Raw genomic sequence first — 12603 nt, forward strand, 5'->3', positions numbered from 1 at the left:
TTTTGACTATTGGTTATCAATGGTATTCTATAGTTTTTCGGGAAAGAGAGGGTGAAGCTCATTGCTTACGCAGATGGTATCGTCGTCATGTTAGGTAGCCGTTTCCTCTCTGCTATTACGGATCTTGTTCAGGTGGCGTTGAGGTAGCTCTCTGGATGGGCAAGGGCCAACGAGCTTGTCACAAGCCCTAGAAATTCTGACCAGGTACTTTTCATCACAAGAAAAATGGTGGGTGTTTTCTGGGGACATGCACTGGATATGGAGGAGCTGCCGCTTTCTGCGAAGGCCAAGCATTTGTGCCTGATTCTTGACCAGAACCTTAGTTGTAGCTCTACTCAATTCGATAGGAAAAAGTTGGGGACTAAGGACACTGAAGGTTCACTGGATGTTTAGGCGGTTGTTCGGCCGTATCCCACCTCACCGCAGGGTGATCGAGATGCCAGAGGGTGCCGCGACGATACTAATCTCTGGTGCAAACAGAATTATCGCGAGAGAGGCTTTGAGTCCCTGTCTCCATCTTAGGCCTTTTTAGCTATGTAAGATCAGTTACCTGATGTTCCTCAAACTTTGGCCATTCTTCTGTTTTGCTGGGGGATAAAGAGGCGGCGTTATATACCAGGGGAATTCTTCTTTGTTGGCGGGTTTGAAGTAGTTTTCCCATAAAAAAGAGCTTTGGGTTGGGATAAGCATGTCCTTTCCGGCACCTCCTTTATACACGGATGGGTCCAAAGTGGATGGGGGCACCGAAACAGGAGTATTTATTGAAGTGAGGAATCAAATTTGCTTTTGGATGGCTGCAGCATCTTTTAGGTGTAGGTCTTCGCGATACTGAAGACACTGGAGACGATGTCAATGCGGGAGCGGCGGACCGATCGGTACTGTTGGTCTGTTGTCGGCCCATGTTAGGTCGGGAATTGTTCTTCGAACCATGGGAAAGGCTTTTTAACTCTTTTGGATCCCGGGCTAAAAGGGATGGCGGTCAGACTATTGGCGCTGAAGGCTCTGGTGACGGGTTGTGTGCAGTCGGGAATGGTTCTCCGAACCATGGGAAAGACTCTTTTGGGTCTGGGGCCAAAAAGGAGTGGCGGAGAATAGAGCGACCGACAAGCTGCCAGGAATAGAACGTTGCTTGGTGCAGATCGTGGAATCAGTGAGCCCCCTCTGTGCGAGCAGTATGGAGGCCTTTTACGATGATCGAGCGAATGAAGCGTGGACTAGTGTAGTGGATTGCAAGATATCAAAGGCCCTATGGCCGAGTATTTAAAGGAATAGGGAGTTGTTTATCCTGCGGCTGAGGAAGCATGACGGCGACGGCATCTCTCAGGTGATCTTCGCGGTACTGAACACACTGGAGGCGATACCAATCCGGGAGCGGCGGCACGGTCAGACTATTGGCGCTGAAGGCTCTGGTGTCGGGTTGTGTGCAGTCGGGAATGGTTCTCCGAACCATGGGAAAGGCTGTCTAGCTCTTTTGGGTCCGGGACCAAAAACGTATGGCGGAGAATAAAGCGGCCGACAAGCTGCCAGGAATGGAACGCTGTATAGTGCAGATCGTGCTAAGGAATTAATGAGCCCTCCTCTGTGCGAGCAGTTTGACGCCTTTTACGATTACCGCGCAAATGAAGCGTGGACTGGTGATGTGGGTTGCAGGGTATCAAAGGTCCTGTGACCGAGTATTGCATGGAATAGGTCGTCGCTTATAATGGGTCATGGGGAAGCATGACTTCGGACTGATGATAAAAGTCCTGAATGGTCACTTAGTCATTTAACGTCGCGCTGAACGCAGGAAGGGGCAGACTTCTACAGTGTATGCGATGACGAAAAGGAGTTGAAGAAGTTTGAACACCTTTCGTGCCACTGCCCGCAATTGCGAGAAGACACCTAGATGGTGGTATTTGGTGAACAACTCTTTCCCTGCCCGGACTTCGTTCAGGAATTTAGAACTCTTTTCATTCTGTACTTATGTCTGGATTGGCTGCATGAACCATATTCTCAGCGGTGAAAATTTCTGCCTGGTCCGCCTGGTTCCACAACTTTTTTGTTTTGTGCGTTGTTTTGTTCGGGCTGGACGCAGGGAGAGCCAGACAGACTTCTGTACAATGACTGAGAAGAGTTGAAGACGGTCGAGCACCTTTTGTACTGCCCTGTTATTGCGTGAAGAAGACACGGAAAGATGGGGAAACACCTTTTTTCGTACCTGGGAAAGACAAACTTCTGTAAGCGATGACGAAAAGGAGTTGAAGAAGTTTGAACACCTTTTGTGCCACTGCCCGCAATTGTGTTGGTAAACAACTCTTTCCCTGCCAGAACTCCCTCTCCAGGCATTTAGTACTATAGTCATTCTGTACTTCTGAAGAGGTCTGGATTGGCTGCATTCTATTCTCAACGGTGAGAATTTCTGCCTAGTCTGCCTGGTTCTAACCCTGTTTTGTTTTGTGCGTTGGCTTCATTTGTTCGCGATGGACACAGGGATAGACAGACTTCTGTGCGATGACGCAGAAGAGTTGGAGACGCCCCGTAATTGCGAGGAGAAGACACAGAATAAAAGTTGAATACCTCTTTACGTGCCTGTATTTCCTACAGGCACTTGTCGTTTGGGAGTCCTATAGAGAGCTGAATTGGCTGACTGAACCATATTTTCACCATAGAGAATTTCTTCCAAGTCCGCCTGGTTGCGTTCCTTTGTTTGATTTGTTTTCTGTTGTTTCTGCTGTCTTTCGCCGAGGTATGGTGATCTTTATCTGTGTTTTTCCCTCTTTTTGTTCACCTCTATCTTCATCTAGGATGAAAACAATGGTTCTAAGGGCCCGATTGAAGCGGCTAGTAAACGGGGTAACTACCTTACCTAAATTGTGTGTCAGTTTATTTGGGGATGGTTTCCTAGGCAAACTAGGCCATATTTGGAGACATTTTTGGGATTTACATCACAAAATAACAGCCAAATCGGACAAACACTGAAGTTTCTAGGGGATCAAGAAGTTACCCGGAGGATCGGGTTAGAAGGGAGTTGCATTTACTTCCGGGTCCATCTGAATCTTATTTTGTATTATTACAGAAGGTCATGAGAACTTCTTTTATGAAATTTCATTTAAATCGTTGAAAACCCGACGTTTCAAGGGGCTCAAGGAATCAAATCCGGGAATCGATTTATATGGGACCCATATCCAAAAGTGGAGTTTTGTAGACAATATTTAGTATATATTGAGTGGGAGGGGGAAACTGCAATCTGCTATGCGTCATCTATATCATTGCGATCTATAATGTAGAACCTATATAAACTTTGGTCTCAAGCATCATTGAAGCCTACCCAGCTTTCTGAAGGGGGGCTAAAGTTCTTTGAACAGCAATAATTTAGCAAATGTAATGGAAAACAATAATATGTAATGGCCACCGGAGCGCAGAGGTTAGCATGTCCGCCTATGACGCTGAACGCCTGGGTTCGAATCCTGGCAGGAACATTAGAAAATTTTTCAGAGGTGGTTATCCCCATCAAATGCTGACGACATTTGTGAGGTACTTTGTCATGTAAAAACTTCACCCGAAAGAGGTGTCGCTATGCGGCAAAGGAGGAGGTCCCTTATCATTGAGCTTAAAATTGAATCGGACAGCACTCATTGATTTTTGAGAAGTTTCCAACAGGTCCTTAATGGAATGTTCATGGGCAAATTTGTAATTGCAATGGCAAACATTGAAATTTTTGAAATTCTGGGGCCTAAAACTTTTCTGGGGGGGGTGCTTAGCCCACCTTCATAGGCCTTTGTACGATTACGATCTCAAGTCAATCTGTCAAATTGTTTACTCCCTTTGCTCTTGAATATAAAAATACACGGCAACTCTGTCATTATCATACAAACATACATACATACACCAATATCACCATTGGCTTTCTAGACTGCCGCTTGTATGACTATTTATTGCTCTCTGTACGCGAGTACTCTACTACTCCACTCTAAGCAGGTATTGAAATGTAGCCAATAAAACACATCACACACTACCTACCTACCTTCCCAGCTACCTTTGGCATAACTCTAGTAAGGACAACATTTGACTTGGCGCCATCGTTTAAGATGCGGCTCACTATGATGTGCTGATAAGCACACGGTGATCATAGTTAGCTGCTGAGCGACCATATCTTGTAGCAGCTATCGGCTTGTAGTAGAGAACATTATCACGCCGCAGCCGTTAGTTACTACCGTGCACAGTTTGTTGTGGTTGATGCTCACCTTTGTGGTGTGGCATGATACATAGTTCCTTACGTCCAACTCACATGGAGTGTTCTTTGGAAGAAAAACATGTAGCATACTGCTGCCATCTCAAGATAAAGATGATTTTGAAGTATTCCACCTGTATATAAGAATTTATTACAAATTTTGTTTTTTTTTTATAAAAGAGTGTTTTCTGCTAAGCGAGGAGATTCCTAGGAAGTTCATAGTTTGGAAAATGCATTTTTGAGAAAGATTCATAGAACTGGTGATTACGGTGTGATCGATTTAATTGGCTAGATCTCATATGCCGACCAATGGGGTGCCATGATCTACTGGTCGAAACGTGATTGGGATACAAAGATTCCTGATTTGGTGCTTGGGGTCAAGATCAATCCCATCTCATTTTGGGCTAAGCAGCCCCAGAATAGTTTTAGCCACAAGTGGTTAAGCCAGGGCTGCAACCGACTTTCTCAACTCTAAACCCGACTAAATACTCTAACTTCCCATACATGATCAAAACCTCGACTCTGGTCGAGCCCTGAATTGAACACCCTGACGCATCTCTTCTGATCAGTAGCCAAATTTGGCTAACCTATGAGCATCCCTTTTGCTGGGTATAAAGCTATTGGCTGCTGCGTTAATGATGTCTCCAAAATTCTGCTCAGCAACACATGCATCTCAGAGAAACGACAGCTCCCCGACGCAGCGTATTCTCTGAAACTATTTCAACCCCTTATCTTTTGATTGATATTCACCTGATGTTCAGGGATTATGAAGTCGGATGGTCGAACCCATACCCCTCTGGTAGTTACCCAGTTGAAAATGTCATAACGTGTGATGCGCATTAAATTCTTTCAGTACCAAGTGAATTCGGTGGGACAGCAAGCGATTGTTGTCAGGCCTATAACCTGGGGCACAACTACCAATCGGCGATGTCTCGGCAGTTCCAGATTTGACTGCTGCCAACATACATTCCATATTGGGCCCACTGGGGGCAGGGATGATATGTCTATACCGCACGGTATGATGCCTTAAGAAAGCTAGTCCCCATCTCAACCTATAGTGCCATATTTACCCAACACATTAGAGCAGTGACAACCGTGCAAGCTTCAGGCGTTAGGTTCGTCACCTGAATCTCAACTACCGTTATGCTCTTCCAAGTCTTAAAATCCACGATTTCATCGACTTGGAAAATGGGTCAAACTATTTGAGGACATCGCCAACACGTCCCTCCAGCTAGACCTCAAACGCTGGGTCACGAATAATCTGGGTGGTCGTCAGTCGTTTGTGGAATTTAGAGATAAAAAGTCGAAGCCCCGTAGAGTGCAACAAGGAGTTCTTAAGGGCAGGGTGATATTTCCGCCACTGTATAACCTCGACCTTGAGGCCACCGCAGCGCAGAGGTTAGCATGTCCGCCTATGACGCTGAACGCCTGGGTTCGAATCCTAGCGGTGGTTTTCCCCCCCTCCTAATGCTGGCAACATTTGTGAGGTAGGTACTATGCCATGTAAAGCTTCTCTCCAAAGAGGTATCGCACTGCGGCACGCCGTTCGGACTCGGCTATAAAAACGAGGCCCCTTATCATCGAGCTTAAAAACTTGAATCGGACTGCACTCATTGATATGTGAGAAGTTTGCCACTGTTCTTTAGTGGAATGTTTATGGACAAAATTTGTTTGTTGTTGTTGTATAACCTCGACCTAACCTCCATTCCACCTCCTTTAAACGGCATAGAGATACGCATCCGGAACATTTTGTCTTCCGTTGAGAGAAGGGAGATCGGTCTGTACGACTCCCCCTTGGTTGGATCCTTTCTAGGCTTCAGTCAACGACAGGTTGAGGACACTTTTAAGGTACTCAACTCCAGGTAGAACCAGATTCTTAAGCATCAGTGTAGATTTACTGTCGGGGCTCAACGCCTTGGATGATTTGATGCCACCTATGACATTCTTAACTTCGCCCACGGTAAATTGTGATGGCTGTCATCGAATGGCTTTCCTCCTAGCCTTGTTACTCTTGGGGTGCTCAATACATTGACGGTTGAACAACCTGGTACATCTTTTCGGGTCAGTCACAGTAACGTCGCCAAAAGTGACCGGGATTCTACCGGGATTCGAGAGAGAATTAACAGTAGACCACAGCTTACCGAAACCGGTGCCCGGGATTCGAGAGAGACTTGGCAGTAGACCACAGCTTACCGAAACCGGTGCTTAAGTTACATTGCTCCAAGTGTTCCAGCCATAAATTCCGACCATGTTCGTTGGCTACCCAGTTTATTTTCAGATTCAGCTCGCTGTTTCTGGGGTTAGTGGGGTCCGTACAACGAATCCCATCACGCTCGTCTGCGAGTACCACTGAAATTGGGCCGTACTTAGGGTATTCGACCGGCTGGTAAAAAGAGAGCCGGTGCTGCGTTAATGTTGTCTCGGAATTTCCTCTCGCCAACTCGCACATCCGAGAGAGGTGTCAGTTCACTGAAGCGGCGATTGGTGTACTCTCTGAAGCCAGCCCAATAGACCTTCTTCTGATTGATAAACTTCTGGCGCTCAGCGGTTATGAAGTTGGATGGTCGTTCGATGATGAGAATTATGGGGAGGTGGTCTGACCGCAAAAGAGATGACAGCTTGCCAGGATACGTCACTTGGCCTTGGGGTCGAGATGCGTGGCGGATTGTTTGGAATCCCTGGATAGGCTCCGTACCCACGTTGTGACGCTGACATGGGTTCCTCGGCATAAGGGGATTCCAGGAAATGAGAGGGTGGACGGGTGCGTCAGGAGGGGTTCGTCTGCGCTGGGCGGACCAGCCATTGGACTTGACTACGTGCCATTTGTCGAGCTACTTAGTGGATGGGATGGCCAGGGCGGCGTCGGTGGAGATGTGGGACTCGGTGGATGGTTGTCGGACTGCGAAGGCGCTTTAGCCGGTAATCGACCGTCACTCGGCCTTGGGGTCGAGGATGGTGAGGGCCCACGTTGTGACGCTGACATGGGTTCCTGGGCATGAGGGGATTCCAGGAAATGAGAGGGCTGACGGGTGCGCCAGGAGGGGTTCGTCTGCGCCAGGCGGACCAGTCATCGGTCTTGCCTACGTGCCATTTGTCGAGCTATTGAACACAGTAGATAGGCGGCGTCGTTGGCGAGTTGGGACTCGGTAGATGGTTGCCGGACTGCGAAGGCGCTATGGCCGGTCATCGACCGGAGGAGGACGAGTGGGTTGCTGCCGTTCGATAAGAGGTCGATGGTTACTTTGACAGGGGTCATAACCGGACACTGTGCCATAAGAGTTGTCTCGGCGAGGATGAGAAGGAGACTATTGAGCACTTGCTGTGTTTCTGTCCGGGTTTGCAGAGGCGTAGGCTCTCCTATCTGGGGAGCCGTTTCTTTTGTGATCTGGGTGAACTTGCAAACTTACCTCTGGTATGACTCTTGCGGTTTGTTGAGGGAACAGGATGGTTCCGAAGGGGGTTTATATGAGCTATATCAGGTTATAGGCCGATTTTAACCATATTTCGCACAGGATTAGAGGTTATATAAAAACACCGCATGCAAAATTTCAGCCAAATCGGTTAATGATTGCGCCCTCTAGTTGCTCAGGAAGTCAAGATTCAAGATCGGTTTATATAACAGCTATATCAGGTTATGGATGGATTTAAACCATATTTGGCACAGTTGTTGGAAGTCATAATGAAACACTTCATGCAAAATTTCAGCCAAATCAGATAAGAATTACGTCCTCTAAAGGCTCAAGAAGTCAAGATCCCAGATCGGTTTACATGGTTGTTGTATCAGGTTATGGACCGATTTCAACCACAGTTATTGGAAGTTATAACAAAACACGTCATGCAAAATTTCAGCCTCATTGGTAAATAATTGCGCCCTCTAGTGGCTGAGGAAGTCAAGATCCCAGATCGGTTTATATGACAGCTATATCAGGTTATGGACCGATTTCAACCATACTTGGCACAGTTGTTGGAAGTCATAATGAAAAACTTCAGCCAAATCGGATAAGAATTGCGTCCTCTATAGGCTCAAAAAGTCAAGATCGCAGATCGGTTTACATGGTAGCTGTATCAGGTTATGGACCGATTTCAACCATACTTGGCACAGTTATTGGAAGTTATAACAAAACACGTCCTGCAAAATTTCAGCCAAATCTAGTGGCTCAAGAAATCAAGATCCCAAATCTGTATGTATCGCAACTATGTCAAAACATAGACCGATATGGCCCATTTATAATCCCAACCGACCTTCACTAAATGGAAGTATTTGTGCGAAATTTCATGGGCCTAGCTTTACTCCTACGAAAGTTAGCGTGCTTTCGACAAACAGACGGACGGACAGACGGACGGAAGGACAAACGGACGGATGGACAAACGGACAGATGGACGGACGGACGGACAGACGGACGGACATGGCAAGATCGACTTAAAATGTCATGACGATCGATCATATATATACTTTATGGGGTCTTAGACGAATATTTCGAGGAGTTACAAACATAATGACGAATTTAGTATACCCCCATCCAATGGTGTAGGGTATAAAAAAAAAGTACAAAACACCTATAAGGAGGCAAAGTTCCCTGACCGGCATAAAACCGGCTGCCACGGGATTGTCTGTTCCCTGAAGAACCCTCTAGGTGACTAACAATTCTGCTCTGGCTTTGAATCTTGACTTTTGAGGTTAGGTCTTAGATATTGCCTCTAAGTTTTGCACTATTATTCCCAAGCTTAGAGAAACATTTTTGCCAGCCTGCGGAAAATTTCCATATATAATTAATTTTGTTTAAAGTTTTTCTTTTCATATATCATTTATTTCTTATACAAATATTTTACTTAAATATAATAAATTAATTACTTTTAAAGCTTTAATGCAAAATAAAAACTATTACAAAAATTATTACAACTATTTATGTAAGAGTATACCAAAAAATCTTAGCTTACAAATGCTCAGCATGTCATTAGAAACTAGAAATTCGTTGAATGATTTATGAAAATATTCTTTTTTTTTCAAGTTTATATAAGAGCATTATATACATTTTTTTATATTAAATAATTTTGTATGGCTATATGAGCTGGCTTTAATGGATGTGGCTCCAACCTATCACCTGTTTGTTGTTTACATTTTGGATAACTCCGTTTTTTCCTTTTTTTTTATTATTAAACCGATACCGCATTTCTGGTATTACTGCCAAGTATAGAAGAAATACTGAAGCTTGAGCGTTTAATGGGCAATTCACAGGATATCAGAGATTCTGAAGAGTTTGATCTCTTGGCAGTTGGTGTGGTGGCGCTGACTGGTGTTTTTGAAGGTGGTGTGGCAATTTGATAATCTTCCGATGATGTACTCACCACATCTACAAATAGTTCGGGATGTTGTTCCTCATTTCCCTGGGAAGTTTGACTGGCACAATCCTCATTGGCCGAGTTGTAGTCACATTCCGAAGTGGGAGTTTCAATGGCATGATAACTTAAGGGCAAGCGACGATGGGAATTCATAGTTTGGGAATCCATATAATTTGCAGTGTGGGGCATATACAGGGGAGGCATTACCGACGGCATTGCAGGCATTTGAGAGAAAAATGCCGGCGCAAAATCATTCATCAAAACTGATGTCTGTTGATGATGCTGCTGCTGCTGCATGGCATAACGCATGGCTCCACTTAAATCAACGTAGGGCATAGCTTGTTCCTCCCTGCTGCAGAAACGCTTTGCCTGTGGTGGTGAATCCTGACTGCTGGCGATACTCGATTGATCATCATCGGTATGGGAGCAGTTATTGGCATTCTGATCATCCGAGAGGGCAGGTGAGAGAGACATTTTCCTTTTACATTTGGATTGGCCAGTCTCACGAAAACCTTTGGCAAAGGGGTTATTGTCGATTTTCAATTTGGTAATGCGATCATTCTGTAACAAGGAGGAAAATTAGTTTATTAGAATTTTGCAGAGTTGATTTATGGTTCTGTAAACAAAGACACAGCATGAGTTTTAGCCCTCAGGGGCAAAAATGGGAAGAAAGGCCGATTACATGCTGAGTTTTTGTTAAAACAAATTTGTTTGTCATTTGCTACCAACCTGATAGGCTGTAACAGCTACAAATTCCGTCTCGGGAAATACAAAGGCCTGTTGCGGGGCCCAGGGTATTTGCGATAAATCATTGGTGCGTATTACATGAATACGCGGCTGATATTTATGCATGCTGGCCAAGACAACCTGAAAGGAAGAAAATCAAAAAATTAATAAGCTATGAAAAAGAGGAATACTAAAAAAATTATCACTAAGAAGAGTTAAAAAAAAAATAAATTATGAAAAAAAATCAAAACCAAATCGAACAAATGCAAAAAATTATAAAAAAAAGAAAAAAAAAACAAAATCGAACAAATGCAAAAAAAAATTAAAAACAAAAAATTTAAACAAATTTAAAAAAAAATTAAAAAAAAAGTTAAAAAAATTATTGAACAAATTTTCAAAAAAAATTTTTAAAAAAATCTTTTATAATTTTGTTAAATTTTTTCGATTTTTTCTTTATATTTTTGTTTTTATAATTTTTTTTAAATGTTTTTTTTTTAAAATATCAAAAAAAAATCGAACAAATACAAAAAAACTTATAAAAAAAATTTAAAAAACAATTAAAAAAAAATTTAAAAAAAAAATAAAAAAAAGACTTAAAAAAAAATTAAAAAAAAAATATTGAAAAATCAAAAATTTTATCAATAGAAAGGTTGGATAATTTTAAAAAAAATCTTTCACAATTTATTTAATTTTTTTCGATTTTTTCTCTATATTTTTGTTTTTATAATTTCTTTTATATGTTTTTTCCTGTTTAGTTTCTTAAAGATTATGAAATATTTCATACAATAATTTTTTTTTAATATTTTCATATTTTTAGGAATTTTTTAAAATTTTTTTTAAATATGTTTTTTTTTTATTTTTCTTTATATTTTTGTTTTTATAATTTCTTTTAAATGTTTTTTCCTGTGTACTTTCTTAAAGTTTATGAAATATATCATAAAGTTCATGAAATATTTCATAAAGTTTTTAGGATTTTTTAAAAATTTTTTTTTTTTGATAATTTTTTTGAAAATATTGTCTTTCTTCTAAACTCCGAGAAACTTTTAATTTTTTCGAATTTTTTTTTTCTAAACTCTTAAATTTAGCTTTTTTTTTGTTTTTTTTATACTTACATGGCCATTACTATCCAAAGTGTTGTTGGTCAGCTTAACCTTATTGAAGAGTATGGGCTGGGCCTGCCAATGGGAGCCAGTGGCAGGGCTATCGGGATGCAAATACATTCTTTGGGGCGATTGAGGTTCAGCACCACCCGCAGGCACCCATTGGGAGCCAGAGAATTTGTAACGACAATCTCCAATAGGTACCATTTCAATGAGCACACAATACTGGGACTCTTCCTCAAGGCCTTTAAGAGATACTCGCATGGAAGGGAACATGCGTCTGGATGAAAAGAAAAAAAATCAAAAGATTAACTTGACTGTGGAAAACAAAGTTGTCTTGTTTTCAAATAATATGGCCTCCAAGCAGCAGCCTTAAGTGTTGACTTGACTTTGTCAAGTCTGCACCTTAGATCATATATTTGCCCACATTATCTCTGGCAAATGAGACATGACTGATAAGGCTGCTGAATGGACAGCTTTCCTTTAGCACTTGTAAAGCACTTTTTTCTCAAACTTACCTTCCTGTCTTGGTTATAATCATTTCAGTGCCAATTTTATGAAATTGTTGCCACAATTCATTGTTCTCCAATTTGGCCTCCACCCCCGGCAAAGGGGGATGCGAGGGCATCAACATGTGTGGGGGCAAATGCATGGAGGGCATCATAGCGGCGGCGGCGGCAAATGGATCAGGTATGCGTTGCATAATCTGCTGGCGATAGATAATCTCTTGGGCAATTTGCTGTTGCATTCTTAGATCCACCAACTCATTCATGGTAATCATTTTGAAATTCGTTTTTTTTTAGACTTAATTCACAAATTTTTTGACTTTTCTTTTCAACACCTTTTTGCGTTTTCTGCTTCACTTAGTCCGCTGTGTGTTGCTACTCGTTTAACGTCTCTACTCAAACTGATTTCTCAAACAATTTCAACTCACTTAACTCTCCACAAAACAAATCTGCTCTCACTCTCTTAGCAGAACCTGTGAACAAAATGATCTCAACAAAAACAAAAGATCTTAGATTTTCAACCACACCGGGCATAAGTGTGGGATGGTGTGAGTTGGTGTGCGTGGGTTGACTAGTGTATGGCTACCTGTTTTAATGACTTCCCCTCAATGGCTGAGTGTAGTGCAGTGTTGATACTCTTCTGACTAAGGCAATGTGTGTATCCCCCATTAAACTGTGATTGGCTTTTTTTACATTTACGGCTATAGTGGTGTAGCCATCT

General features: G+C 42.6%; 1 protein-coding gene across 1 annotated transcript; it reads right to left on the bottom strand.

Annotated features, from left to right (window-relative positions):
* Positions 1-9213: 9213 nt before the first annotated feature.
* Positions 9214-12278, bottom strand: LOC106094443 (T-box-containing protein TBX6L). Its single transcript, XM_059360159.1, has 4 exons — positions 11895-12278; positions 11389-11656; positions 10280-10417; positions 9214-10111 (listed from the first exon to the last, which is right to left on the bottom strand). The coding sequence occupies exons 1-4, from the start codon at positions 12155-12157 to the stop codon at positions 9365-9367; spliced, it is 1416 nt and encodes a 471-aa protein (XP_059216142.1). The 5' UTR covers positions 12158-12278; the 3' UTR covers positions 9214-9364.
* Positions 12279-12603: the final 325 nt, after the last annotated feature.

Source organism: Stomoxys calcitrans, chromosome 1 (assembly GCF_963082655.1).
Source record: "Stomoxys calcitrans chromosome 1, idStoCalc2.1, whole genome shotgun sequence".
In the NCBI taxonomy this organism is placed as follows: domain Eukaryota; kingdom Metazoa; phylum Arthropoda; class Insecta; order Diptera; family Muscidae; genus Stomoxys; species Stomoxys calcitrans.

Bases quoted from the DNA above. Each gene is read 5' to 3' on its own strand.
- LOC106094443 (XM_059360159.1), bottom strand. From the start codon at position 12,157: ATGATTACCATGAATGAGTTGGTGGATCTAAGAATGCAACAGCAAATT. The intron at 11,657-11,894 runs GTAAGTTTGAGA...CTTTTCATCCAG, and splicing joins ATTATAACCAAGACAGGAAG to ACGCATGTTCCCTTCCATGC. The intron at 10,418-11,388 runs GTAAGTATAAAA...TCTTCCTTTCAG, and splicing joins CTTTGGATAGTAATGGCCAT to GTTGTCTTGGCCAGCATGCA.